General features: G+C 42.4%; 1 protein-coding gene across 1 annotated transcript; it reads left to right on the top strand.

Moving 5' to 3' along the window:
- Positions 1-1,993: 1,993 nt before the first annotated feature.
- LOC308313224 (MICAL-like protein 2) lies at positions 1,994-22,669 on the top strand. Its single transcript, XM_080760217.1, has 16 exons — positions 1,994-2,313; positions 5,657-5,705; positions 10,445-10,586; positions 11,786-11,979; positions 12,331-12,461; positions 13,055-13,894; positions 14,038-14,249; positions 14,811-14,874; positions 16,607-16,695; positions 16,785-16,837; positions 17,142-17,268; positions 17,418-17,514; positions 18,324-18,397; positions 18,558-18,672; positions 19,577-19,623; positions 20,631-22,669. The coding sequence occupies exons 1-16, from the start codon at positions 2,171-2,173 to the stop codon at positions 20,696-20,698; spliced, it is 2,445 nt and encodes an 814-aa protein (XP_080616343.1). The 5' UTR covers positions 1,994-2,170; the 3' UTR covers positions 20,699-22,669.
- Positions 22,670-26,738: the final 4,069 nt, after the last annotated feature.

The following is a 26,738-nucleotide window of genomic DNA, read 5'->3' as shown; positions in this document are numbered from 1 at the left end:
GGTCTCTTGGGAAAACTGAGATAAATGGCTTTCTCTCTAATCACTTAAACACAGCTCCTCCACTTGCACATATCGCACAACTTCTGCTCTCTTTACCATAGATGGTGTGGACAAAACAGGGTCCTGGACTGTTGCCAAATAGCAAATACTGCAGATAACAAGTCACCATAACACACAGCATTATTTTTCTTAAACATACATTATACACACAGGTGATATGTTCATTTACCATGTCCCTGAAAGTGAAAGCAAATATCCACTCTACCTTATTACCTACCGTACAACTGATAAACTGCTCTCACAATCAACATGTTTTCAGTGGCTCCAAGCAAACTTTCACTAGTGGCTGGCTAACTGTTTCCAGATGGGGCTGTCTACACTACAGGGCATATGTGAGATCAGTCTCGCATCAGCATTGTACCTGATGGGCATGGGTGGAGGTTATTATTCTGTGAGGTTGGGGTTGGGGTTAAGGTTAGCCCTGGTCCAGTCACGTGCATTGCCACTGGACCAGGGCTAGGTTAAGGGCTAGATTAAGGTTCGACATTGTGTTTGTGAGTTTAAGGTTAGAGTTAAGGTAGCCTCGGAGACCCAGATGTCTAGGGTTAAGGTTAGGTTTAGCCATAGTGTTTGTGAGGTTGAGGTTAGGTTTAGTCCGGGTTAGGTTTAGGCACGTCCATCAGGTAGAAAGATCTGGGAAAGAGATAGTCCCCAGGGCATATTTAGGCCTATCATTTAACAGGGAACAAGTTAGAGAGAGAGAGAGAGAGAGAGAGAGAGAGAGAGAGAGAGAGAGAGAGAGAGAGAGAGAGAGAGAGTGTGCGCAGGGAAGAGAGACAGCAGGGTTCTGTCAAATGCATTCTCCTCTGCTGACTGGGACATTTCCTGTCTGGATTTTCAGGGATTACGTTTTTGTGTGTGAGGTCAGCATGTGCATAGCGGGACACAGAATCCAAATACGGACAATTCAAACAAATAAACAAACAAACAGAGTTTATGTGAACGTTTGTAATTAGGTGTCAAACTATTAGTATTTACTACTAATACTAAGTTCCACTTTTCTGCCAGATCTTCTTTGGTCACAGGTTTTGCAGCAACAGATTCAAATAAAGTAAAGAGTTCTGTCTCACATGTCACTAAAAGCTTTTATTTCACCAAAACATTGCATCAACACTACCCTGACCTTCACAGAGAGTATTTTGTTTTACTAAATATGTGAATTTAAAAAGGGACCTTTTATCCAAATTACAACAAGGCCATTTAACGAGAAGTGGATGTGAATTACCGGGTATGTAAAAATGCTGATTTATTAAACAAAATAATCCAAAACACTGATCCACTAATGTTCATATGTAGCCTACGGGAGTGAGTGTTTTGTATGAGAGTGTGTCCCAAAGGTCCACTGGCTCTGTGGGCCGTTTTTATGACCTGCATATTTACAGAATTGTGGCTGGTGTCATGTTGCTTGGTGAACACACCCACCAAGACAGGACAGGGCAGGTTGGCTGCTGTACAAAAGACACACCTATTGTGTTTTTTGTGGTTTCGTTGACATGGCACGCATTAAGACACTACTTCTGAATTAAGACACTACTTCTGAATTATATCCAGTCCACTGTTAAACTGCATGGGTGTTGTGGTCAGTGGACTAGTATGTGGCTGTGCCCCCCTCTATTTTTCTATACAGTTCACATAATCCCCTTTTTTAACTGTGTATTTGCTGATTTTTAATCAATCAATCAATCAATCAGTCAATGTGTGTGTGTGTGTGTGTGTGTGTGTGTGTGTGTGTGTGTGTACTCACTCACTCACTCACTCACTCACACACACACACACACACACACACACCTACATTATGTGTGTATGTACATGAGGGAGAAACAAAGCGATAAAAGCAGAACTATAGTCTCCACCCATGCTACGTCACTGGAGACCTTTGCAGGTGTCAAGTGAGAGAACATTTCTTCCAGTTTCTCTCTGACTGGCACTGAAAAGCCTTCCCATGTTCCGGATATACAGGCTAAGCCTACTACTGGCTGAGTCGGTGGCTAAACTTTGGGGGTTTCTCTTCTTCTCCGTCAGTGGGGGCTTGGCCTCTCATCCGCCGTCCTGCTTTGACACCACCCAGCTAGTTGCTTGTTCTGTGTGAAAGTCCGGTCGGCGGTTTGCGATGTCGGCCGTCAAAGCTCTCCAGCAGTGGTGCAAGATCCAGGTCGACGGATACCGGGATGTCGCTGTCACTAACATGACCACGTCTTTCAGAGACGGACTGGCGTTCTGCGCGCTCATACACAAACACAGACCTGACCTCATGTAAGTAGGACTCACTCACCATCCACTCCATCCAACAACCAGGGGACTCACTCACTGGTCTGGACAACACACTCGTTACAGCCACTTCTCTCGCACAAAAGAAAACGGTCGGCATGCTCTTTCCCTTTTATAGTTTACGACTTGTTGCAACAGGAACACTTATACCTCCACGTCGCAAAATGGCTTTCCCGTAGCTATTATTATGTGAACAGGCTATGTAAATTGCTAATTTGTAGGTTTGTAGCTTTGTTGGGAATAATGGGATTGCTCCTTTGGCACTGAATGTCAGTGAACCCTGGGGATTATGTGGAATTGGAAAGCCGAGTGGCAGAACGGAATTCACACAGCGGTGGGAGTACGCCCCCTAGGGAGATGTCAGTGTTGCTGTTCTAATCTGCTGCTTCAGTTCAGCAGAAGCACTGAAGGCTGCCTGAAGCACTACCTGAACTTCAGGTAGTAAAGTGCTGCTGTGTGGTTTTTAACGTTTTCATTTAACGGACCAGCATAACTGGTAAGTTATAAGTGGTGGTTGTCCAGGGATGGGACCCCTTATCGTCCTTGAGGGGTGCATATCTTTGGTCCAATATCTCCAGCTAAATTATTGATAGTTAATCTTCACCATTAAGTAAATGCAACTAGAGGACGTACAAGAATGGCTGTTTTCCTCAGTTGATCAGTTTTACTATATCTGTATGTATCTTCTTTGGGTAAACCAAAATCGAATTGGGGTTCTCTTGTACAGGGTGATGCAATATGTAATGAGTGTCGCCAAACATTTATTTTCTACCCAGAATCTGGAAGTACACAAAAATAGCAACAGAAACAGCAGAAAGCTCTCAATCCACAAGCCTATGAGCAGATTATATCATATCATTGCTCCCTATCACAAGTGACAAACGTGATTTTGGGTGTGATTTTGGGTGTCCTGCCCCTTTAAAGTGAAAAAGGTTTAGGAGGGTGTCTGCAATAACCTCACTGACCCCATGTTATTTTAGATTTATCTTTATGGTGAATTGTGTAATTTACAGTGTGGTCAGCATCGGTATGCTCTTGGTTCCTTTGACTGTCTCTAAACTGAGCTTGACATGACCTCCACATTGCAAGATACAATATCATATCATGATATCATGATCATGGTATGGGACGTGAGAGGGATTTAACTTCTGCAGAATGATCGAGCTCCCTCATCCTTTTAAGGACATGTATGTTTTAAGAAAGTGGGTGTCTCATGGGTGATCCACTCCACTCCCTCCTTTGGTATTTGTTCTTCATTAAAATAAGAAAAGATGTGAGGGAATCATGGGAGAGAAGAGAAGCCTTTGGTGCTGCTCCAAGGACAGGTTTGGGGTTCAGAGAGATAGAGAGAGACAGACAGATTTGTGTATCTGCATTGTTGGAATGCAGATGCGTTTGGGCAAGCAAAAATGCCAGGACTTGTTTTGGGATTGATTGTTTTGTTTAGATATTATTATTTCAAGTGAAGAACCTTAGTGTCTCTGTGTGCAGACTTCTGGACACATGATTACTCACTATAATAAATCATTTTGACAAGCTTTTATCAAAGCAATCTCTGTGAAATTGTCATTAGAGGCCAGGGAACCATTTTGAATGTGCCTTTTGTTGTCTGTTACATAATACTTTTATGGGTGCATATCTTTGGCCAGTCCGACACGCAATAGTCTGACACACTAACCCAACTAACCGCATGTGGAAGCCACAGGTGAGTCTTAACCGGCAATGCATGTCGGAGCCACGGGTGAGTCTTAACTGGCCACGTATGTGTCTTAACCGGCAATGCATGTCTGTGCCACAGTTGAGTCTTTACAGGCCACATATGTCAGACTATAGGGGGAGGGCATAGTGACGCGTTCGGTAGGATTTGTTTGGGTGCCATCTTCCTGCCTACATGTAGGATGCTAGGCTACTTGGCTGGCAGTCTGTAGTTCGTAAGTTTGCTTGTCAGTGACGCTGGTGTGTATATTGTCACTGCAGTACACCATCTTCCATCTCTCTACTATCTTTGACTTGTCACAACTCTTCTACTCTATGGCTCTGGATCGACGGTGGTATTATTATTATTCGTCGTTAGAAAATGGGTGTTCTGATCTGATAGCAGCCTCCCCTCCCCTCCCCTCACGTCAAAACAGTTCTTAATGTTTACATCTTACTTGACGAGAAGCCATGTGGACATATCGTTATGGAACCAGGGAGAGGGGGAAAAACACCACGAGAGTGACGAGTGATCAGTCAAACATGTGTTCTCTCCGCAGTAAATAAATAATCTGTAATCTGTAATCTGTATATCTGACCATTATTATTTTGATTACACTGTCATGCTCGTTTGAGGACAGGTAGAGAGCAGAGCATACAACATTTGGGAATGTTGCTGAAGGTTTTGATATTTTGTCAGCTGACACCCAAATCAAAATAACCATACAGCGTGTATTTAATTATTCGATATTTCCGACAGTTAATAATACAATGCAAGGCTACAATGGAAGCATAATTCTGACGGCCCGTGGTGGAATGGACAAGTTAGGGTATAAAAACGGACAGGGCAGACTCATTACTGTTGTGGATCAAGGTTATGTTATTTTGTCATCTGACACCCAAACCATACAGTGTTTATTTAATTATTTTATATCTACAATGGTATATGTCTCCACATTGAGGCTGGAAAATGTAGCCTCACAGCCTACTACTTACTATAGCCTACTGGTAGGCAGGAAAATGGCAACCAGAATAACCCGTTCTGAGTGAAACTGCTCCCTATGCACTGGCCCTATTTTTATGTCGGACTAACGTATGCACCGCAACGTATATATAAGAATGCTGAAACATTATTGTACTGTAAGGTCTCTTTTCCCTTGATTCTTTATCTTTTTTAGTATAATAGTATTAGTTTACTATAATTTGATTAATACATGATAATCAACACTAACACTTCATTTAGAACACAATCATAGTACAACGTGATTGCACATATTCAATCAATTATTCAATCAAAGGAAACGGCATAAGCAATATCAGTTTGCCTCTTCTACAAAAATAAAAGTTAATTACAAGCCGGTCGGGCGTGCCAAGCTGTCTTTCTCGGAGGGCAGTCTCGTAAGACCATGGGGGCAAGACGGGCAGTGTCGGTAGGCCAATCAGAGGCAGGCGGGGCGTTACCATGTCTATGCTCGGACGAAGAATGGATTCACGCGTGTCAGATAACTTATTAAGGGTTTTGTGCATAAATTACTGAATGACAAACTTGTCAACAAAATAATGAAGGATCATTATTGGTTACATTACATTGCTAATATGATTTATGATTTATTTCTCTCTCTCTCTCTGGCAGAAATTTTGACTCCCTGAAGAAGGACGATGTCTATGAAAACAATAAACTGGTAAGCTGTGTGTGGCTTGTGGACATTAGTGGATGCCATATTGAATTATCCCCCAACAGAGCAATATGCTGCCACTGTACCATTATACGTAAACTGAATGAATACTAAGGATGCAACTTTGCATTCACAATCTCTCATCCATCATCACCACTGCTGTTTTTGACTCACTCCAGCTCCTTGGTTTAACATGAAAGACACTGTCTTGGTCGTGTATACAGAATGGCGGTGCTGCTTGACATTGGGATCAGATCTAGAGCAGCTAGAGCTCTGGTCAATACATCATGTGACATTGATGTCACAGCCTATACAGTACATTGAAGAGAAATTAATTGAAAGTGCACTATTGTGCTGAATATAAGACTATGGTTTTCCCCCAATGGAAATATCTAAGAAAACGGGGTCGCATTATAATCGGGGTCTAGACTATTTGACATTCAATGTTTTTTCCTTGTCTTGAAAAATGGGGGTTGTCTTATAATCAGAGTTGTCTTATATCCGGAACAATACGGTATAAATAACAGAAGGAAACAGTTGTAGGGAGTGCATATGTGGCTGAGAAAAGCAACACAGTGCATTCCCAGGATGATTGTGGTGTTAGTTAGAACAATTAAAGGTCTGCCTCTGTCAGTCAAGTGAATTTCAATTAACATTACAAGCTGTATTCTACAGTCTGACCTCATTTCAAAAGTGAAAGTGGCATCACAGTAGTTATATAAGCAGGCCCGGTGTTAGGGAGGGGGTGAGGGAGAGATGCTCCCTCAACCGGATCATCTCGCCCTCTCAGTTTAAAAAAAAAATACTTCTGGTACTTTTGAATTAATAGTGTTTTGCTATCACTCCTTACTTGTTTTGCAGAAAAGCCACGCATACATAATGACAACAACCATGATATAACCAGTAAGACGCCTGAGGGCGAGAAGAAGGTTCAAGGTTCTTTATTATTTGTCTCCCGAGGAAGAAATTTGTCTTAGACAAGAGGCCCGCATGCAAGCGTAGCCCTTATGCCCATGTCGCCGCAGAGCAGCGCCAAAAATACATCTTTCTAGCAACATCAAAGGAAAAAGAAAGCGAGGGAGAGAGAAAGAAAAGTGCAACCACCACCTTCAGAAGCTAGCAAGAAGAACAAGAAGAAACAACAGAGCTTCTTAATACGGCACAGTTGAGAAGCAGGAGTTAAAAACGATTGATCTGGTGTCGGTGAGGTCAGATGTAGAGTTGCTGGCCGGCACATAAATGCAGATCTAGTACGTCAAACCATGCATTGGCTATCCTCAGGGTTTGATGAGGTCAGTATTGTGATCTTCATATATATGGAGATCCAGGTGATGATGGTCAGCTCCACATATGGAGATCCATGTGTTGTACCAACTTGGTTCATCATGGTTATCATGAGACTGGCACAATATGGGATATATTGTCATTCCCATATATGGGCTTAATATTTATGACATCAGGGATATATGGGCATAACAGGGATTGTATTAGGGAATTAGCGCATTGTCTTGGAAGTTGGAATGCCCATATATGGACCTTTTTTATATTTTTTAATTGACCTTTTCAGGCCTGAAACAACAGAGCTTAATACAGCACATCGAGAAGCACGAGTTAAACTATAAATCTGTTCAGATGTAGATTTGCTGGCGGTGGCACCACTGGCGTTCCCTGGCCAGACGGCGCCGCCGCTCGTCTGCAGTTTCCTCCGTGAGAGTGTGGAGGTCACGCTGCTGGATCAGATCGGCGTGTACACGCATCCTCTTGGGTGACGGCAGACTGCTGGGCGAGTGCTGTCGCTTTGGCATGGGATCAACTTTGACCAGAAAATACACAATGAAATATGGCCAGTTATTCATGGCCATATTTAACGTTTCTTGAGTGTAGAGGGTTACTTTATGGATATGTGATGTCACAATATGTGACGATATATGGACACGTGGGTGACTAGACATGACTGAGTGACAGGAAATGCACAATTTCAGAGTAAACTGCGACCTGCGGTCGCAAAAAACAATAGTTCCTTGGCTTACTCTATTAACACCAGTGTGACCTCACCCCACGCATCCGCCTGGGTGACAGCAGACTGCTGGGCAAGCGCTGGCGCTTTTAAATGGGGGATCAGATTAACATATCCACCTGGGTGACAGCAGACTGCTGCGCGAGCGCTGGCGCTTTGGCATGGGGGGGTCAGATCAACATACGTATGGAATAAAAATGTCAGAACAGGTCAGCTCCATATATGGAGATCTAAGGGTTTGAGGTGAGATGTAGAGTTGCTGTCCAATATTGATGGCTTCAGGGATCTCCATATATGGGCTTAATATTGATGACATCATGTGATGTCACGACCTAGTCATGAACATATATGGGGCGTGACTGACTGACGGGAAATGCACGATTTCATAGTTAACTGCGATCTGCGGTCGCAACAATAAAACTATCAATGAAACACAGGAAACAAAAATCGAGCAAACAATAGCAAGGCTCTCTGAAAACTAAGTGAAAGGGCACAACATAATATTTAAAACAGAAAATAGAGCCACAATAATATGATAATAAACACATTTGTATAGCTCAGGAGATAAGTGTGTGTGTGTGTGTGTGTGTGTGTGTGTGTGTGTGTGTGTGTGTGTGTGTGTGTGTGTGTGTGTGTGTGTGTGTGTGTGTGTGTGTGTGTGTGTGTGTGTGTGTGTGTGTGTGTGTGTGTGTGTGTGTGTGTGTGTGTGTGATGACATGCCTCTGCTTGTCATTAAATCTGTTTCCCCTCATGCTTCCATGGAACTGCTTTATGGAATCCAGGTGATAAACTTTTCTCTGCATGACACACGTTTAGGTTTGTTAGGGAGAAATAATGTGCCCTCATTTTTGTTTGGTTCACAAGTAGGCCATTTTAGTATTGTCATTGTCTACACCAGGCCAAAGGCATGGGGAGAGTATGTTTTTCATTCCGTCTGTCCGTGTGTCCGGCCATGTGTCCGTCTGTGGACAGCTAATATCTGGCACCGTTGGCTTGATCGCAGCCAAATTGTGCACACAATTCAATTCAAAGGGCGAAAACATTGCCAAAGCAAAAAGTGGAACAATGTAAACAAAACAAAATGTATGTACTGTACAATTGAAAGTCAGAATCTCCAATAAATCAATTTATATGTACAGAGATAAATCCATGCAGATAATTCAGGAATGCACACAATGATTAGTCTTTAGGTGGTTGTGTTCCATTTGCTATCCTTCTATCACAGTAGCTTACCAATCTTGCTGATGTGTTTGCATTGCACATTGCTGTACTTCGCCCAGCAGATATGGGACTTTCTTTTGTCATTAGTCATGTTTTCAAAATCTCTGTGGGTGATTGTAATCTGTGGGAAGTATGTGTCTCTGAATTGGTACAGTGGACAGATGGTTTAGGAAAGGTAGCTCAGTTTCAAATTAATTTTGTGTATAGTGGGTGCATTTCTCACATGGCCCTGTTATAGCGCCACCAGGAGGCCAATGTTTGTGTTTGACGGTACACCTAGAGATTTTATCCAAACATCATGCAAATCGGTACACAGTCTCTATAGCCATTAAACAAAACACGTCTTTCAAATTTTTCATACTCTGCCTGATTGACTAAGAAGAAGTCACAACGTTTTTTTCCCCACCAGTGGCCTAAGATTGGCTTCCAATTCCACAGAGTATAAGAAACAAATTGTACACACACAAACCTCTGTCTTCATCACTCCTCTGTTTTACATTATCCAAACACCATTTCCTATACCATATCTATATTATTTTGAGGGAATGGTCCATATACTGTGGAGCAGTGCTCCTTGAGAAGGAGCACGCACAGTACCCGTGAGTGCGTGTACCTCACGTGCAAAAACAACTATTCACATTTCACACTGCTTACAAAAGCTGTCGAGTGTCAACAGCGTGATTTAACATAGGAAAGACCCTGGCTGGATGCATATCAATGGTCCATTGTGTGACCTGCTGTACTGTAGGTATACCGTTAGCCCCATATGGAACCTCTCCCTCCGCTATGTAGTTCTGAGATGAGGTTCCACTGACCCAGGTACCGACACAGGGGGACACCAACAAATATTTTCCACACGGCACAATTCTTGCCTTTTTTTCCCCCGGACATCGTATTCCAAAAGTAAAGGTTGGGCCCCCTGCTCTCAGATGTTTTACTTTCTAGCTCGCAAGAAAATCTAACCGACGAGGTGAAAGTTGAAACAAGTGTTTAAATCTCTTATTTAGCCTGTGGCCAGTCAACCCCTGTCTGCATGCGCAGTACTGCGTCCGTAAGATTGCATTGGGAAACCATATAAATGCATGACGTCATTAAAGTAGCACCCCACCAGTTAAACAGTAATCACCACCACAACACTGTCCATAATTGAAATGTAATTTGTGAACTAGAAGACAAAGGATTACTGAAAATAGTAGAAACCTTCAGAGAGAAGATTATTGCTGTATAATTAAGGTCAGGAATAAATGGTTTGGGAAATCACTTCCAATTGTCATTGCAAGAATGGAACAAGGAATATAGAATGTGGAATTAAATGTTTTGAATTGTTCATGAAGTTTGTTATGATGTTTGAGCCTGGTAACTAAACAGCCATAAAGAGTAATGTAGTCTTGGTCAACGAAATACATTATCTAAATTATTTTTATACCACACACACACACACACACACACACACACTTCATCTGTTGGGTAAAAACTAAAAATCATTTCTATGTTTTTTTCATTCCAGGCATTCCAGGTGGCACAGGAGAAGCTGGGGATTCCAGCCCTGTTGGACGCAGAGGACATGCTGGCTCTTAGAATCCCTGACCGCCTCAGCGTCATCACATACGTCTCCCAGTACTACAACTACTTCCATGGTCGCTCGCCCAGTGAGTAGACCTGTCACACAATTATTACATAATCGTCTAATTCAACAGTGAATATTAGAAATATACAGTAAGTCAACATTCATCAAACCTTCAACAGTGTTGAAGGTCCAGTATGAGTATCCAGATGAATACATGCAATTGTGCCAGAGTCCATGCAGGGGTCAAGCGTGGTTGTGGAGCCTTATGGCTACTTGCACAAAGGACTGTACAAGATGCTTTGTGGCTAGTGCTGAGGATGACTCTGTGGCTGAATGTGCTCCTCATCTTAAATAGAGGGTATGCGTGTGACATCATCATCATCATACCCGGTCCCGGAAGTTACACGGGAACGCCTACTGAGTGGCAAAAAACTGAAAATCTGATTGCATTAAACTACGTTAAACTCACTTTGCTGGCTCTATTGGACCCTCAAACAGTCCAAAACTCCACCCCCTCTCTCCCTCTCATGCAAGTAGTTGACAATATATAAAGGCACAATACCAACTTTAATGAGGCAGTATTTGCATTGCTTTAAAAATATAAGGTTTTCTTAATTTCCTGAAAAATGAACATTTTGGAGTTTCTCCCGGACAGCAACGATATCACAGAGGCAATGGGAGGAGTTCTCCAGGATAGCTTCCAACTTCCTCCTCACCCTCCCCTCTGCAAAAACCTCCAGATTGTCCAGTTCAAATCCACTGTACTACACTAGCCTTCCTCGCCAACTTGTACAAATCAATTAGATTATACAGCTAATGCAATGTTGTTGTTGTTGATGAACACAGTAGAGAAGTGCCCATTTTAGAAGTGGGTTGTCATTCATCAACCACTGTCTGGAATAAGCATTCCTTACCAACTTCTTAAGGATGTTATTACTGGTTTCAAATGCAAACGGCTTGTGTTCATATTTGGAAACCTCGGTAATGTCCATACATTATTTGTGAGAGGCCTGCAATTGCAGGAATGCCAAAGCCAAGAGCTAAGGCTAAATTCTGTTAAAGCTGAATTCTGTTCAGTGTCTGTGATAATTGGCAGTCACCACATATTGAGGAGACGATACTTCCTGTATTTGTGATGTGTATCCTGATTCCTGAAACACTTATTGTTAAGTTTCCCAAGTTTGAGCATCTAGTGTTGTTTGTGTTCAAGAATTTCTCGTTCAATGTGAACGCAAATTGTGTGTGCGTTTGTGCGTGCGTGTTTGTGTGATTCCACTGCAGTCGGAGGTATGGCAGGTATAAAGCGCCCACCAGATGGCTCTGCAGATGAACCATCTGGGAAGAGGAACCAGCCTGTGGTCTCTAAGGCGTACCCTTCCTCCAAACCTGCCACAGAGAAGCACCCTCCGTCCTCCAACCTTGTCATCAACACCACCTCCTCACCTGCCAGACCCTCAGCCAGCCCTACATCACAGGTAGACTGTCCGGTCTCATTGCACTTCACAGACCCTCAGCCAGCCCTCAGAGTTACAACTTTGATTGGCTCCTCACACGGCACGCATTGAGGGAAATATATTGACTGATGTTTTGCAAGTAGGCACTTTTGAGGAAAGAGTATTTCCATAGCTAGTATAAATACCTACCTAATACCTACACTTATTAACATGCCGCAGTAGCTTTTTTTGTAAAACAGAACATTGACTTCAATGCTCTCTCTCTGACTTCTTTAATATGTCTGTGACCCTTTTTTTTAAATACATGTTTTAGATTTCTTACTTTTCTTACTCCTTTCTCTTCCCGTTCCTTCCATCTCAACCTCTCACCAGAACAAGGTGTTACATGAGCGCTCCAATCGGACAGGCACTCTAAGCAACAAGTGTGTGTCCTGTGACATGCATGTTCACTTGGTGCAGCGACATCTAGTGGATGGAAAGCTCTATCACAGGAACTGTGCAAAGTAAGGTTTTGTTCCACTATCCTTGGATTTAACAGTATTTTTTATTCTGTTTTTGTGGTCTCTATTTTCATCACTGTCATTGCTTGTGAGTTGCTTTAGTTTAACCCAACACTTTTTGACCAAATTTGCATTTATTTTGGTGTTGTAAAGGTATGGTACATATTTGAAGGCATTCTTCTTTTTTACATACAGTGGTGCGTTTTACTATACTGTGTTTTAAATAGAACCTGACCGGCCCAGGCAGCTGGCATAGCGATCCGGACACCTAGGCCGCAAAATCCAGACAACCTTTGCTGCGTGTCACTCCCCATCTCTCTCCCCATTTCCTGCCTTTATTTACTGTCCTGTAAATAAAGGCATAAAAGCCTCCCAAACAAATAAAAAATACAACCTGAACCAGAAATTGCTTTGCTTTGACAGCACCCATCTATTTCAGTGTATGATATGACAACAGATCTACAGTATGTCTTCTTAGGCTGTGGGAATAGCACTTTTTTTTGTGAGTGCCGGTAATTCCTCTGACTATATACAGCTTTTGAAGCCAACATAAATAACCTCCATTCACTCTGAGTTGCTTTGTCTCCGTGCTGCAGGTCTGTGTTCCCTGAACGTACACCATTAAGAGACGTGGCCAAAAACACGGATGTTAACAGAAACACGCCGCAACCAGTCCCTTTAAAAAGCAACGTTGTTAACCCGACACCTGCACCCTCCAGACTGGGCCCTACCTGGTTGGCCAAGACGGAGAAGTCCAGCCCTCAGGCCACCACCCCCGGGAATCCACCCACATCATCTCCAACATGGCGGCCTGCTTCGGGTCTCTCTCCTGTGGGTACGGGAAACCGGGCAGCTCCTGCATCCACCACCACCACCTCCTACCCCATCCCAGCCTCACGGACCACCCGTGACCCCACAACCACTACAACCACCACCAGCACTATCACCATCACTCCAAGACCATCTGCATCTCCACGGAGTAGTCTTAACCCCACATCCATGATCTCCACAGCACCCACTGCAGCCCCACGAACCTCAGCCGCCTCGACTAAAACGCACCAGGCCAAGTTCAAATTCTTCCAAACTGGGCCTGATAACACTGCGGCTGAAGAGCAGGACAGGAAGAAGACGCCGACCCAGAACAGATGGTCGAATGTGGGCAGTCAGGGGTTAAGGACAGGGCAGGATGTGAGAGTGGTAGTGAGCACGGCTGGTGTGGGTGATCATAACGGGTCTAGGAATGAGGGCACGGGTGGGAATGGGGCTAAAGCAGCTGGGCCGCCGAGTGGAACTTCTGGAAAGCTTTGGTGCAAAGAGGAGAACACTAGCAATAGCAAGAGCCAGGCAGCAGCCTTCCTCACTAAGAAACTGACTGAGGAGAACAACAACAACACTAAGCCAGCGTGGACTAATGTAGCACTCAAGAAGACTGACAAGTTAGTAACCTAAACCTACCCACGCATGCATGCACAAAAACTACCCGTCCCTCTCCATCAGCTGATAGCACACATTATACATTATACAGTACTAAAACTACATGCACCTCTAGTTTATGTTGGTACTCAATCGCTTTTCTCAGATCTTCTCCAGTTCAGCCTCCTACGAGTGATACGCCGGTGGTTCGAGGAAAAAAGAGGCTAAAAGCAGATCCCTCGCTTCTGGCTGACTTGGATATTCCGTCTGTGACAAACACTCCTCCTAGCCCTACTCCAAGTCTGCCTAGTAAGAGTGGGCTGGGTGGCAGGACCGGCTCCCCCAAGGCTCCCAACACAGCCTCACCCAATACCACAGGTAAAAGGTGTGTGTGTGTGTGTGTGTGTGGGGGGGGGGGGGGGGGGGGTGTAACTAGTGAGTGCTGATTTTGTTTGTTGGCTAAAAAATAACGTTGTTTATTTTCTTTGACAATTTACAATTTAGGCATTTAGCCGACACTCTTAATACAGAGTGACTTACATTAGGCAACATTTGACCAAGACTACATATGATATTTACTGACTTCCTGACAAAACATTTAACTCCACATTCTATAATTTCTTGTTCCATTCTTGCAGTTGGAAGTTATTTCCCAGACCAGTGCGAAACTATTTATTCCTGACCTTAATTATACAGAAAACTGTCTTCTTTAAGGTTTCTACTCTTTTCAGTAATCCTCTCTCTTCTAGGTCACAAATGACATTTCAATTATACGGATAGTGTTGTAGTGGTGATTTGTTTAACTAGTGCTATTATTATACGGACCATGCCCTGAATAACAGGGTTCTAAGAAAATAAATAGTGTTGGAAGGTGTGATGAAGAGATTGTCCCAAAAGGTGTCAAATACGCTGATGTTTTCCCAAAAATGTCTCTTTCAGTAACGTCGGAGAACAGCGGTGCCCCCACGGAGTGGAGGTCTAAACTCAAACCCATCCAACCCAAGTGAGATTGTGACATCTGCCTAAATGATTCCTATTCACCTTTTTCATATGGCCCATAAGTCTTTGCGTTTGTGTGTGCATAAGTTCCTCTTTCTCTTGCTGTGTTGCCAGTTTTGTGTGGCCAGGTCTATGAAAACAATAGTGGATCTACAAGCTCACAGAAACACATTCTGAGGTTGTACATCTGTTATTTAAAAACACATTGAGAATAAATTGAAATATTTTAAATATTCTTTTAAACATTTTAATAAAAAAGGCACAAAATATTTTAGATGGATGTCTGTGGACAATTACATATTAATCTGGGGTTGCCAAATAAGCAACTACTGTACACTTTAGAATCAAGCCCAAAAAACCATCAACTAGCAACTAGCAATAATTTATTTGCAAATTACTTTACAGAAAAAAGTCAAAGGTTATAATAAGCTTATAATAAGCAGAGAACATGGCAACACGGCCTGAAGGAAGCAAAGCACACACACAAGGAGCCCCAGTATGTTGGCAGGGAAAGACGTGGATACCCTGCTGACATGCATCCTATTGTCCTTTATTGTTCTTATCCTGTCATTTGTCATGTGAATCCAACATTTGTCCATTTCCATAACTGTTACTTTTCGCGATTCTAAAACTAAAAGGCGAAGGTAGCAGATCTGCAAGCTCAAACCTTAGAGTATATATACTCTAAGGCTCAAACCTTCCAACTTGTGTATCTGCTAATTTTGATGCTTTTGTGTGAGGCTGTAGAAACGAGCGTCAGTGGTTTTGTTCCGGTCATGTGATCCAAACGTGTGACAGTGGTTTTGTTCCGGTCATGTGATCCAAACGTGTGACAGTGGTTTTGTTCCGGTCATGTGATCCAAACGTGTGACGTATGCCATTGAGGGACCACTGAAAACCTTGTATGTCTCAAAAGTTATCAAAATTGGCGAATAAAAACAAATCCAACAAAAGTCGGGAAATTCGGATTCAGCAGTCAAACGAGGTTTCTGCCCGACAGTGTGAACTAGCTAGAACCACTATAGGCCCCACAGGTCAGAATCATATTATTTAGATACTGTAGATCCTTCCACCCATTCACCAAACACCCCAGACATGCCCTCCTCTGTCTGCTATGTCTAGGACAATGGACAATACTTGAACTGAACGTATTCTCTTGCTCAGCATAATCCCCCCCCCCCCACACACACACACACACACACACACATACTGTACACACACATGCACACACACTCACACACACGTCACACGTCTCTCACACACACACACACACACACACACACACACACACACACACACACACACACGTATTATGGACAATAAGCTCTCTCTCTCTCTCTCTGCAATACGAACAATGGCACTGTGTGTCTACAAGTGCAATGTGTGTCAATGCCTCTATAAGAAATCATGCTACTGTATTGTTATCATTATCTCCACCACACTGACAGACTGCTCCTTAGATGTACACATTAGTAAATGTTTTGGTCCAGTGCAGCCTTTCTTATTCCTGTAGACGTCATTTTATATAAGAACAATAATAAGTGACTTTATGTATAACACTATACATAAACAAGTGGTGTCAACTTATATACTGTAGGACTGTGTAAACTGGGCATATTCCAATTCTTCCAAACTATCCCTTTGTTTACAGTTTTGCTTAAATTTCTACTCGTACTCATCTGTCTCTCTCTCTCTTTCCCATCCATCCATCCCTCCCTCCCTCCATCCATCCTCAGACTTGATGGCCCTTCTAAGCCATGGGGTCCTGGGTCTACTCATCTCCCCAGTGCTGCTGGCACACCGGACTCTCAACAAGGCACCAGAGGTAAGAAAGAACACTGTCCCACCTACAGACATGTCACACCCGTTTATTTATTTACTCCATTAATTTCCTCTCTTTTTTCCCCCCCTCAGGCTTTTCGAATGGAGCTGCCAACGATACCAAGACAGAGTCAAAGTCCTCCAAGGTGGTTATGTATTCCATATCTCACAGGGAAAATATAGTTTGATTGCATAATTTACAGTAAAAACAAACACACAAGAGTTGCCTCGGACAAGTTCCAACGCACACATGTATTTAGATAAAGACCAACGTTTCAGCAGTCCAAGTGAACAATCTGTTCCTGTAACCAGATCAGATATAGCATGTTTATCAACCCTTTCTAAAATCGGTTACATAATCCTTGGCTGAGGCTCTACACTACCGTATATCTTGATTGTATTGCGTTCTTTTAAATATTTGTTCCCCATGTTGAATGTGTGTGTGTGTAGCCACATAAGCCAGACTACATCCCCAAGGAGAAGATTCTGAAGGAGTTGCAGGAGATTGAAGACAACCTCAATGAGTTGGAGAAGAGAGGAGTAGATCTGGAGAAGCGCCTTCGGGACAGTGAAGAAGGTGGAACATGCACGCATGTCGCACACACGCTTCAATTTGATTGTTTTACTTGCAATTGTAAATGTGTTTTGTTAAAAATGCGTTGGTTAATCTGTGTGATGCACTGTATATTCTCAATGTCATTGTAAATGTGTGTGCGTGTGTGTCAGAGGGAGAAGAGGATTCTGATGCACTGATGGTTGAATGGTTCACCTTGATCAGGAACAAGCAGCAGGCCATGCGGCGTGAGTCAGAACTGGTCTACATGTGAGTATGATTATGAACTTATACCTTTTATTGTTCACCTCCCTCAACAAAATGATAAGGTGCTCAGTTGATCCTGTGAAGGTTATTATTACGTAGAAGTTTGTCCCAAACTTTGCTTGTTCTACTGACAGGAGATTTGAGACTCTAGGACGGGGGCAAACTGGTAGCCAACAGTCTTAACAATCAATCTGCACTTGCAGAAAAAGAAAGAAGCCCTAATGCGTCCGTTCATTAGACTCTCATAAATCAAATACGTTAAACTTTCGGTGAGTGTGGATAGTTTCTTAGGGAAACCTTTTGGTATTCAACACATTATAGTCACAGTATAGTTGTGACTATAATGCTTAACCACTTAAACCTGTTTTGTCATTTGTCCATTTTAAAATAACGTAGTATGATTCAAGCTTAACTTTACTGTATACATGTGAAGCAGGAGGTCGTTGCAAAAAAAGAATGTATGCTCCCTCATTTTGTATTGTTGCTTTTTACCCCCTTCATGGGTTAATTCATAACTTCATATACACGGTTGACAACGGTGGATTCGAAACCACAATGGTGTTGGGCAGGGGGGCCGAGTGGCATTCCGATGCACCGCCATTCCGACTATGTGGCTTCCGTGCCGTGCGGTTAGGGTTAGTAATGGGTTATTAATGCAGGTGAGTCGTACTGGCGGTGCGTCGGAATAGCGGGCTTCCGAATGCCGGCGTGTAACCGCTAGGCAGGCGCTTTACCACTGCGCCCATGTGCGCCCATTTTTATATATGCATTTTGAGAATTTTCTCTCTTTCTCTGTGGGTTTGGGCGTGTAGAGCGAAAAATCAGGACTTGGAGGAACATCAGCCCACTGTTGAACAGGAGCTTAGAAGACTGATGAACAAACCAGGTGAAGAGACACTTATTACATGAATCAACTTTAAAACTTTAAAATGTTGAGAACCCCTGTTCTAGGTGGCTATTAAACCTCTTCCAAAGCAGTTGAATGGATCCTACACAGAGCTGTCAGATGCAGCCCTACTAGGATAACATATTTTGTCTCCATGCAGAACATTTAAAGACATCGTGGGACCGGAGGCGAGAAGAAGAGCTGATGACCAAGCTGGTAGAGATCGTCAATGACAGAAATTCCATCATTGATAATCTGGACGAAGACAGGCTAAGGTAGGGGTGTGTGTGTGTGTGTGTGTGTGTGTGTGTGTGTGTGTGTGTGTGTGTGTGTGTGTGTGTGATTTGTTCAGACACATATGACGTAAATTCTCCTTTCATCATGGCAAATGTGACACGAGTTTGTACAAAAAGCTGTATATAGGAGGGGCTAGCACCCCTCAAAAAACAAGGAAAAATACAAGCAACGTGGACGAGGAATTGCAAGGTCTTAATCCGGCTAAATGGATCATCAGTGGTGATGGTGAAGGAATTAAAAGAAGGAAGGATACATTATTGTAAATGGTATATGGAGCATTTATATAGCACTTTATACAGCATATTCAAGGCGCTTTACAATTTGAACAAATTTACATTGAACAAATTCACACACATTCATACACCGACGGCAGAGGAAACCATGCAAGGCACCGACCTGCTCATGGAGACCAGTTAGGGGCTCAGCGTCTTGCTCAAGGACACTTTGACACTGGGGGAGCCCAGGGAACTCGAACTGGGAACCTTCCCAAGCGGCCGCTCTACCTCCGGCCGCCATTACCGCCACTATTGGTCCACAACCACAACCAGGGATTATCCCTGGAAGCCCATCCCACAGTGTATTTTTCATTAAATATTCAATAGGTTTGGGCAATCGCACTCTCTCCCTGGTTCGATTTGAGCCCAGGGAAATGAACACCACACACTAATTCAATGACAAGAACCCTGCTCTCACTGTATACTAAACTTATTTATGATGGTTCCTTTACTCTGGCACTTACCTGTGAGCCTCTCAACCTTACACCACTGATTGGAGTCATCCAGACTGCCATAACACTGTGATATTCTCTAATGCATTGTGCATTCTGTGTGTATATATGTTTGTTTCATCATATTAATTGCAGTGTGTTCTTAATTCTCTCAGGGAGGACGAGGAGGACGAGCAGCTAAACCAGATGATGCAGACGTTCGGTGAGTGTCGACGCGGCCATTTGTACGCAGTGTCCATTAGGCATCACGACCTCTCTGTCACCTCCGCTTAGTAGGCTTCGCATTATCATTGCTGTCGGGCAGAAACCTTGTATCTCCATATTTCAACTTTCTTTTACAATTTGTTTGTAAAACAAGTAATACTTCGTCATACACGAGTGTCGCACAAAAGTAGTGAAAATAACAGCTCTATAAGCTCACAGCATGCTGCAATGCGATGCGTTGTGAGCTTGTAGATTTTGGACATACAAGGTTTCCACCCGACAGCGATGATATCCAATTTACTGCTGGACTTCCATCGTGAACCTGACGCAGATGTTGTGGATTTTAGGAAATGTGTGTGTGTGGGGGGGAGGTGTGTGTGGTTGTGTGTGGGTGTGTGTTGAAGGTGCTTCTGGGCGATGTTTGCATCTCATTTGATCTAATGATGGCTAATGGAAAAGGCATCAAACAAAAATGTTACCCCTCGTTTTTGTCAGCTGAGTTCCTATTAGCCAAATGGATAATGCAGCTGGTTAATTTGACCCTCCGATAGAACCGAGTTAAAGCTTTGCCCAATTTGCAATTCATGACTGAGAAAGCAGGGCTGAAATTGAGGAGATTTATTGAGCTCCAAGCGTAAGGTCGTTATGTTACCACGAGTGAACGTCGACCGCAGGCTAAAAGAATAGCCATTTAGATTTAATGTATTCAAAAAGTTAATATAAAAGTTTCACAGTTCAGTCCCACTCAGGCAACTGATTTCATAGTGTGTGTGTGTGTGTGTGTGTGTGTGTGTGTGTGTGTCCATATAGAACCTTCTCTATTTGCTTGCTTTCGCTTGTGCATGGATTTTCTCGCTTGCACACACAGTAGCTCATTTGAAGATGATACTTGACTTCGATAGCCATTTTTGTCTCATCTCTAATTTTGTATCTTGTATCGCTCCCATCAACTCACCTAATACCCCCCATACCCCTCCCCCTGCCCTTACCACCCTCCTTCGTCAGACCTAAAGAAAGACAAGGCAAAGAAAAAATCTCCGTTCAAGTTCTGGGGGAACAAGAAGGAGGGATGATACCAAGGGAAACAAACTCTGGGAAACAAATGCACGTGTGCTGCTGCTTTTAATGTGTAGTGTTTAGTTTTCTTTCTTTGTGTGGTCTTCATTTGGCCAGTTGGCCTGTGATTTTCATGGTACGCTATGTCCAAGCATATTTGGAGCTCCGTGTCAGGTGCGCAACTGCACATGCGCAACTGCACATGCGCACGTGTGTGTGAGAGAGAGAGAGAGAGAGAGAGAGAGAATTGGCCTTCCCTCTTTCTATTTAATCATTCAGGATCAACCTGGTCCACAACACACGCCGATGCATACATATATGTTGGGAGGTTAATGACTCACCAGTATTAGCAGAGATGTGACTGATTCAACGCCAGAGTTGTTAGTTTAATCCTCTTCTAATCTTAATCCCTCTATTTAACGCACGCACGCACTCACACGTGCACACACACACACACACACACACACACACACACACACACACACACACACACACACAATTTCTCACACCCACACACGCACGCTCACACACAAAACTACCCAAATCGATCACTTGTGTGGCTTATTGAAATGTTGTGTGTATACATACATACATACATACTGTACAGTACATGCATACAGTACACTTGTGAGCCTGGGAGAACACGACTCTTTTTGATACTCTGTGTAGATCTGAGCATGTTTTATTCTGCGCTTCAGAACGGTTGCCCTTATGAATGTGTAACTTCCAGGTCACAACCCTGTCATACTCTTTCAGATGTGTGTGTGTTTATGCAAATTAGCCCCCCTGTCGGGGGGCTAATGACGGTGAATCTAGACTAGAGTAAATATTACATACATTATTACACAAACTACTGATTTGTTTACACCAATAGGCCTGCCTTTTATTAGTTGTGATGAACGATTAAAATTACCATCATTGAACAGATTTCACACAGGGTGAGGCTATTGTCTACGGACCTGCTCTGATGTTTTTAATTTTACAAGATTCTTGGACCCCCAACTTGCACGCACAAGCAATGATTACTTTTATTACTATCCATAATCAATATTCTATTTAATTGAACGCAGGGCAGTGTACTGTATATTCAGAATGAACTTTTATCTGCATTCCTGCTAGTCCTACGTTAGATCCAGTGATGATTTTAGCAAAAGTGTGTGTGTCTGTGTCTGTGTGTAGTTTTTTTAAGAATGAGTTTGGTCAATTGCATAATGTCCCAGGGTGAGCTGTGTACAACATTGTTACTGTTTTATTTCCTTCCCTAAATTAATATCAGTAGCAAAATCGGCCGATCTACAAGCTCACAGTGCATTGTGAGTTTGTAGAATGTTTGAAAAATAATGTATAGTGAAAATGAAAGTGGTTAAGTGTGTCTATTATTTAACCAGAGAAAGTATTAATAAAAAACCCCCCTAGAGCCCCAACAAGGACCCCCAGGGGGTCCACAGCAAAATATTAAAAAGGTCTTAAGAATCCTTAAATTGTCACTAAACTGTCATCTGGGGGGACCCAGAGGACCACACGTTGAGAACCACTGCTGTGAAGTAACAGTTTTGGTTTCCACCCGACAGTAAAATTGCAAATCTACAAGCTCACGATGCGCTGTGATGCAGCGCGATGTGAGCTTGCAGATCAAGCACACAATGCCGTCACATGGCAAAGTATTAAATCAGGCTCAAGTCTGAAGCAGTGCAGGGCCAAACTGAAATATCTGCTTCCATGCATTGGACTGTAAAAGCACTTTTTAAGTTCACTAATGGGAGATTATTGTTGTAGTTGTTGTTTTTTATGATAGTGGTAGGGTTGTACATAATATTATGTGTATGTCAGAGGCTTGTATCTGCTATTTCAGAAACACTGAACTGACCACGTGGTGTGACCAAACCTAACCTTGCATTTATGTTATCATTTAAATCTTGAATTTTGGAACTGACTTTTGTTTGCTTTTCTGGGAAATAATTTTATTAAATATTATTATGCTAAGAAAAGTGACTTTCTTTACAACATTGACATGATTTATGACTGAATGCTTACCATAATAATAGGTGCACCCTTAAAGTATAACACCTTGCCAGCTGTTTAGTCGACATGGAAATATTTGACATTATTTTATGACTGTGTTGTTGAAGTTCATATCCTGGACATATAAGGAAAAAACATCCGCACTCCCGTGCTGATTTTGGCGACTAAAACTATGCCGAAAAATGTTCCGTCGACTACCTTTTTTCACTGACAAACTAAATATAAACTAAATTAAAACTATTTCGTCAACAAATAAAAACTAGACTAAAATGTTAGGGAGGGACTGGAGAATAGATGCAGTAGAACTAAAAGAAAAGTTTTTATGCTTGGATGCGCTCTGAAAATAGCTATTTTCAGCGTGCAACCAAGTGTAAAATCAGCGCTAGAATACATTTTAGTGGACTAAATGTCTAGACTCTGTAACGTCTTCTTCAGGAACATATTCATTTGATGCACATGGTATTTAGGCTGATGTTTAATTCATCCCCTGAAACCAGACTGAATGAGGTCTGTCAAGGAGGCTGTGTTGGATGCATTGCAGTGTTCAGACCAAGAAGACTAATAATAGATGAGATTTCAGACGGCTAAACACGACTGTTATTCAAAAGAATAAGACTAAATCCGAATTTACTGTCAGAATGAACACTGATGATACAGCCATGAGGCATTTCCACACTATGAACACCAGGGGGTAGCATGCATCTTTCACCTTCACCTTGTGTGTTTATATTTTCCATAGCAGTAGTAACAATATACCATGGAGCAGCCACAATGGCATTCAAAACCAAGACATTATTTGGAATAAAAATAAATAAAGTAAAAAAGTATTGTCCAAATGTTTTGGAGTATACATTTTCGGTTATGAAGTGAATTCAACCCACACATTGCTCTTCAAAGCCCCCCTGCCCCCCATGTGTTGATTGCTTGATTGACTTTGTGAGTATAGCCTATACTTTTCAACAAAAGTGCAGGTCAATACAAAATCTGCTATGAGAATAAAACCAGACTTGTTTACATCAGGGTCCTCCATTTTCAATTCATCAGAAGATTTACAGACATACAAATCTACACGTGTACAGCATGGGAAAAATAGGGGGGTGGGGGAATGACTTAAACTTTTTTACGGGTGCCAGTTTGGAATTGCAGCCGCCCGTAGGTGCTTTTTTGAAGGAGTCTGTTGCTGCTGGCATAGGCGATGGTTCACAAACCTTTTAGCTCATGACTAAGAGGTGAAAAGAGAAATTAGACATTTGCCACGTACCCAAACTTGGTAAAATAGCAAATTGGCTATTTTCACTATGTACTTCTTCAAATTTATGCAATTCCTTAGATTTTTCATTCATGAAATTATTATATATAAAATTATATATCATGAAAAGAAGAGCATGGGAAGGTTTACAGAGGTTTTGGGATTTATTTATTTATATTCATGTTTTGAGATTTACTCGAGACCCATAAAAATGGGTCTCGACCCACTGTTTGGGAAACGGTTCACTACATGCTTCTTCAATAAAAGTGAACACTTTCTCTTCACTTTCTCTTCACGTCGTTACACTTGAGCATATACAGAGAAACTGTGTTTGGAAAAAGGGAAAAAGTCTGCGAAAGCACCCTCACATCTACTATAGGGGGAAGTTTCTATTATGCCACAAAGGCACGGAAACGGGCCGTTTCAGTGACGGTCACAGTGCAAAGACATTACAGGAATTCTCCTCACTGTGATAAAATATCCATTTAATGGAAGGAGGACAGAGAGAGAAAGCGATAAATAAAAACCGAGGGGGGGCGGGTGGGAAATTGACTTTTAGCTTCTGGTCGTTTTTATCTGTTGGTGTGAAAATACAAGCCTCTGTAACTTCATCCCCTCCAAAGGCAACATCGGTTCCTGTTGTTACGTGTGAAAGCATTTGTTGATTCCCTCCTCACACGGTAATAAACTGTTCCATCACTGTTCTGCCGATGTGTGTCTGAATCAATCACATCTCATCCTAACTGGAACGCAAGTGTTTATCTTTTTTGGGGTGGGGTGAAAATGTGTTTTTTAAAGGTGACTCTGTAAGGTACATTTATAATGATGGAGAGAGTGCAACCTCCGTGCTCAACCGACTGCAATTATACCCTTGAGGTGGTTCATTTACATAACAGTACACACATTCATAGGGGCCTTTAACCAGTTTAGGGGGTTTTAGTGCAGCTAGCTGTCCTGGTCTGAGTAATGTGATTGAACCATGCATGGTCTCTTTATGTTTTGTTTTACAGAAGCGGAGCTCTATCCATGTTAGACATTCTGATCTCCCATGTTTTCTAGTCCCAACTTGCTTTTATTGTTGCTGGACACACTTTCGTCCTCTTTTCTTCCCTCTTCCATGGTCATGAGAGATGCTGCGTCCACAATTACACCGTCTCCTTCCTTCTCTTTGTCCTGCTATCTTTTTCTTTCTCTCACAATTTCTCTATCTCCGTTGCGCACAGAATTCAGTCCTGTGATGCTAAAACAAAATGCCAGTGTCTCACTTTAGCTCCGAACATTATGCGGATTATTTTTGCCTCTGTATTTGCATTGGCACAAAAATAACACCAGTATAGGCTACCAGGAAAGATGAATGTTCTGCACATGTTTCAGTGCTACTTCAATGAACAAAGTATCTCCTTTGAACCTTTTTGGGGATATTATAGTGAAATGAGTCAAATCAAAGCTTCTTTGAGTCCCCAGAAATCACATTTTCACTCTGTGCCCCATGCCTACATCAAACATCACCACTTCATACAAACATTTTAATAATTGGTGTGTGAGTGAGAGGCAAATTGTATGTAAAACATAACCTTTATCGGTTCTTACACTCTCAATGTTAAGTATACACTGTCTGGTTTTCCATTAAGAACACAGTCTTCCTTCCCCTACGTCAGTCTAAAGTTTATTGGTAGGTTCCTGTAGTTCAGCAGGAGCTGTAAGTATATGAAATTATCCTCTATAAATGTAACTTTGGTGTGATTATGAGGGAGAAGTGATCTCCCCGTCCGTCTGTGTATGCTGACGGATTTTGTGAGGTTCTTATGAAATCAGCGAGCGCTCCTAAAGAGGACCTTATAAAAATGTTTTAAGTACCGTCATGTACTTTTTCAGGCCGGTTTACGGGTTAAAACAGCTGTACGTATTCTAGTCTGTTTGGATAAGAGACTTTAGGAGAGACATGCGTGTGCACACATACACACCCAAGCACCACAAAGCAGAGATTTACCTTGTTAAAACAGACATTGAGAATGAGGTGTAGAAGTGATGACAGATTTATGAATGCTGACAACTTAACACATGTCCAGTATGCGTGTGCGTGGGAGAGAGAACTGTCAAATGTTTTGTTTGTCACATACAAAGTAGAATACAGTAATTGTTCAGAATGCACAAGTCCCCTTGTGCAAATGGACTTGTTCTATCTGCCTAGTCTATGGTATACGTCTGTCTGTCTGTGTCTGTCTAACAAAGTATAAGTGTGTCTTTGTGACTGGACTACTGGAAAAGCGATCATAGGTCCGGGTTTCCCCCTGTACTGTATGTCGCCCGTGGAAATCCCTTGCATGTGGTCACACAGGCGCGCACACACACACACACACACACACACCTTTGCGACAGGCGGGAAAATCATTTCACCCTGAAGAGAGACAGGATTGTAGTTCAGGTCTCACTCTTTGTGTTTCACTAAGTGTCTGTGACAGAGCGGGAGGTGAAGTATAGGAGAGAGAGAGCTGTACATACATGGATCTGTTACCGTGAGGCATCTGAATGAGAGGAAATGGTGCTGGGAACTTAATTAAACATTAAACAATTTATAAATATTACGTTAGCAATTCCTTAACATCAATATTATTATGATCCATATCGCCAGTCTATGAATTAAATGGTATTCTTGAAAATCCTTGACCCTTTATATTATTCCTTAGGATTTATTTCTGAAGACAAGATTGAATAATACGTGGTAACATATCAAAACAAATGTTACCATAATCATATTGTGGCAAGTAGCAGTTATTTTATATGAT

This window comes from Protomyctophum bolini (assembly GCF_963924005.1).
Source record: "Protomyctophum bolini genome assembly, chromosome: 3".
Taxonomy (NCBI): Eukaryota; Metazoa; Chordata; class Actinopteri; order Myctophiformes; family Myctophidae; genus Protomyctophum; species Protomyctophum bolini.
The sequence above is the reverse complement of the archived record's forward strand: the minus strand, read 5'-3'. Positions and strand labels throughout refer to the sequence as shown.

Bases quoted from the DNA above. Each gene is read 5' to 3' on its own strand.
- LOC308313224 (XM_080760217.1), top strand. From the start codon at position 2,171: ATGTCGGCCGTCAAAGCTCTCCAGCAGTGGTGCAAGATCCAGGTCGAC. The intron at 2,314-5,656 runs GTAAGTAGGACT...TCTCTCTGGCAG, and splicing joins AAACACAGACCTGACCTCAT to AAATTTTGACTCCCTGAAGA. The intron at 16,838-17,141 runs GTGGTTATGTAT...GTGTGTGTGTAG, and splicing joins CAGAGTCAAAGTCCTCCAAG to CCACATAAGCCAGACTACAT.